Here is a 3,420-nt window from a genome sequence, read left to right as displayed (position 1 = left end):
GAGCCCGGGAGCCCGGGACTTCTTGGGAGCGCACGCCCGCTTGTCATAGTAAAGACTTGGTTGCCCCTTCTCGCGGCTGGCTCGCCCTGGCCTTTCGATCGGTGGTCGGGTGTCTGACATGTGTTGGGACAAACATGTTCAAGCCAACTAGCTAGAGCCTGGCTTCTCGTGGGAGGCGGCAGAAAGCAGCCCCCGGCCCGCCCCTACCTGCCCGGCAGCCTGGAGCAGGGAGGAGGGGCGGGAGAAGAGGGTGCTGGAGGCGGGTGTGTAAGTCAGTTTCATTGATAAAAAAGCGAGTTCATTCAGGAGACTCCGGAGCGGCGCCTGCGTCAGCGCAGACGTCAGGGATATTTATAACAACCCCCCTTTCAAGCTAGTGATGCTGAAGGGATAGCACGAACGCAGCAGCAGGATGGAGGCTAAGGGCTCCGCGCTGCGGAATTCTTGGGAGAAAGGGGAAGACCTGTCATCCAGGGTGAAGGGCAGCGAAGAGGAGGGCAGGCAGGCAGGCTTCTGCCTTGCGGCCGTCCCCTTCCTGCTGCATGCGGCACTGAGAACTCTCCCTGACCCACCTGTTTTCAGGAACCTGCTTGCTCACTGCGCCTTCGTCTTCTGTTTGTTCTAGGATTTCTGCACGGATCTGGGAGCCTCCAGTACCAACTTCATCCCCACCGTGACTGCTATCTCCACCAGCCCCGACCTGCAGTGGCTGGTGCAGCCCACCCTGGTCTCCTCCGTGGCCCCTTCACAGACCAGAGTCCCCCACCCCTACGGAGTACCCACTGCCACAGCTGGGGCGTACTCCAGAGCTGGCATTGTGAAGACCACAACAGGAGGCAGAGCGCAGAGCATTGGCCGGAGGGGCAAAGTAGAGCAGGTGAGGAACTCTTCGGCACCCCCTTCTGAGTGTGGGGTGGGGTGGGGGGAGATGGCAGGGGAGAGGGAAGTGGAATGGTGGGGCAGAGAGTGAAGACAGATGGAACTGCCCATGGGGAACCCAGAACCTGAACTCTGAGCCCTTTCCATCCCAAGCTAGACCCTGGATGGTCCCACCCCCAAGAAGTACCCTTGTCCTTCAACCCCTAATAGTTTTCCATCTCCTGCTTTTAGACGGGGCTTTTCTTTGTTCTCTTGCTGAGAACCTTATTTGAAATGCAAGTCACACCCAGCCTGCAAACTGCAGGTTAGAAATGGCCTGCAGGAGAGGTGGCCAGGAGGTGCAGGAAGGAGCCAGTCTCTCTGGGAAAGGGAGGGTGAATGGAGCTGATCGCAGGCACTGTCACTGACTGTGGGTCATCTGCTATTCTAGCTGTCTCCAGAAGAAGAAGAGAAACGGAGAATCCGGAGGGAGAGGAATAAGATGGCTGCAGCCAAGTGCCGGAACCGGAGGAGGGAGTTGACAGACACTCTCCAAGCGGTAAGTGGCCCACACAGGTTACTCCCACCCCACCCCAGTTTCAAACTTGAGGGGAAAGTTGGAGATGGGGCCCTTGAGTAGGACTGGATCTTATGTCCTCTTTTATTGCTCTGTCTGCAGGAGACAGATCAACTTGAAGATGAAAAGTCTGCTCTGCAGACCGAGATTGCCAACCTGCTGAAGGAGAAGGAGAAGCTCGAGTTCATCTTGGCAGCTCACCGGCCTGCCTGCAAGATCCCAGAGGACCTGGGCTTCCCAGAAGAGATGTCCGTGACTTCCCTGGATCTCAATGGGGGCCTGCCGGAACCTTCCACCCCAGAGGCAGAGGAGGCTTTTACCCTGCCCCTCCTCAATGACCCTGCGCCCAAGCCCTCAGTGGAGCCTGGCAAGAGCATGGGCAGCATGGAGCTGAAGGCTGAGCCCTTTGATGACTTCCTGTTCCCAGCATCCTCTCGACCTTGTGGCTCGGAGACCGCCCGCTCCGTGCCAGACATGGACCTGTCTGGCTCCTTCTATGCAGCAGACTGGGAGCCCCTGCACAGCGGCTCCTTGGGGATGGGGCCCCTGGCCACAGAGCTGGAGCCACTGTGCACCCCGGTGGTCACCTGCACGCCCAGCTGTGCTACCTACACGTCTTCCTTCGTCTTCACCTACCCCGAGGCTGACTCCTTCCCCAGCTGTGCGGCCGCCCATCGCAAGGGCAGCAGCAGCAACGAGCCCTCCTCTGACTCGCTCAGCTCACCCACGCTGCTGGCCCTGTGAGCAGCAGGGCAGGGGAGGCAGGAGGCACCCACACATGCCGCTGCCTGAGCTGGTGCATTTCAGAGAGGAGAAGCACATCTTCCCTCGAAGGGCCCCGTAGACCTAGGGGAGACCCGATCTGTGCGTGAATCACACCAGGCTGTGGGCCTCAAGGACTTGCAAGCATCCCGCAGTGTGGACTTGAGTCCTTACCTCTTCCAGAGATGTAGCAAACGCATGGAGTGTGTATTGTTCCCAGTGACGCCTCAGAGAGCTGGTAGTTAGTAGCATGTTGAGCCAGGCCTGGGTCTGTGTCTCTTCCCTCTTTCTCCTTAGTCTTCTCATAGCATTAATTAATCTATTGGGTTCATTATCGGAATTAACCTGGTGCTGGATATTTTCAAATTGTATCTAGTGCAGCTGATTTTAACAATAACTACTGTGTTCCTGGCAATAGTGTGTTCTGATTAGAAATGACCGATATTAAACTAAGGAAAGATATGACTTTATTTTCCAGTAGATAGAAATAAATAGCTATATCCATGTACTGTAGTTTTTCAACATCGATGTTCATTGTAATGTTACTGATCATGCATTGTTGAGGTGGTCTGAATGTTCTGACATTAACAGTTTTCCATGAAAACGTTTTATTGTGTTTTTAATTTATTTATTAAGATGATCTCAAATATTTATATTTTTATTTTATTTTTTTTCTACCTTGAGGTCTTTTGACATGTGGAAAGTGAATCTGAATGAAAAATTTAAGCATTGTTTGCTTATTGTTCAAAGACATTGTCAATAAAAGCATTTAAGTCGAATGCGATCAACCTCCCTGCTCTTTTTTTATTCTGGAAGTTTTGTAAGAGTCTGAAAGGCAAGACCAGTCTTTCAAGAAGGTTGGCTCCCGGAGGGGGACACACCCTTCTTTCTGATCCCTTATCAAGGAGGAGGGGTAACTTCTGGAACACAGTTTGAAACGCTTCACAAATACATGTCTACGTGTCAGCATGTTAACGATTCTGTTTACTGATTCCAGTGGTCAGAACCTAGTTGTTCTGTTTTGATACTCAAAACCCAACCCAATCCAACGGACTGCTGTCCAGCCAGTTTTGACTTGCAGCAGCGCTTGCAGGACAGAGTGGAACTGGCCCACAGGACTTCTGAGTCTGTCAATCTTTACAGACACCTACTACTGAATTTTTCATGGTTCAGTTTTTGCTCATTAGCAGCAAAGAGCTTTTTCCACTATACCACCATATTCA

General features: G+C 52.9%; 1 protein-coding gene across 1 annotated transcript in view; it reads left to right on the top strand.

Annotated features, from left to right (window-relative positions):
- FOS (Fos proto-oncogene, AP-1 transcription factor subunit) overlaps window positions 1–2,976 on the top strand; it is a 5,119-nt gene extending 2,143 nt beyond the window's left edge. Inside the window, exons 4-6 of the mRNA XM_030884955.2 lie at window positions 626–877; window positions 1,310–1,417; window positions 1,538–2,976. Coding sequence (XP_030740815.2) covers window positions 626–877; window positions 1,310–1,417; window positions 1,538–2,179 — 1,002 coding nt within the window. The 3' untranslated portion in view covers window positions 2,180–2,976. The remainder of the gene's footprint in view (window positions 1–625; window positions 878–1,309; window positions 1,418–1,537) is intronic.
- The last annotated feature ends 444 nt before the right edge of the window (window positions 2,977–3,420 follow it).

This window comes from Echinops telfairi, unplaced genomic scaffold (assembly GCF_000313985.2).
Source record: "Echinops telfairi isolate 266 unplaced genomic scaffold, ASM31398v2 ScPeMD7_18;HRSCAF=68, whole genome shotgun sequence".
Lineage (NCBI taxonomy): Eukaryota > Metazoa > Chordata > Mammalia > Afrosoricida > Tenrecidae > Echinops > Echinops telfairi.
The sequence above is the reverse complement of the archived record's forward strand: the minus strand, read 5'-3'. Positions and strand labels throughout refer to the sequence as shown.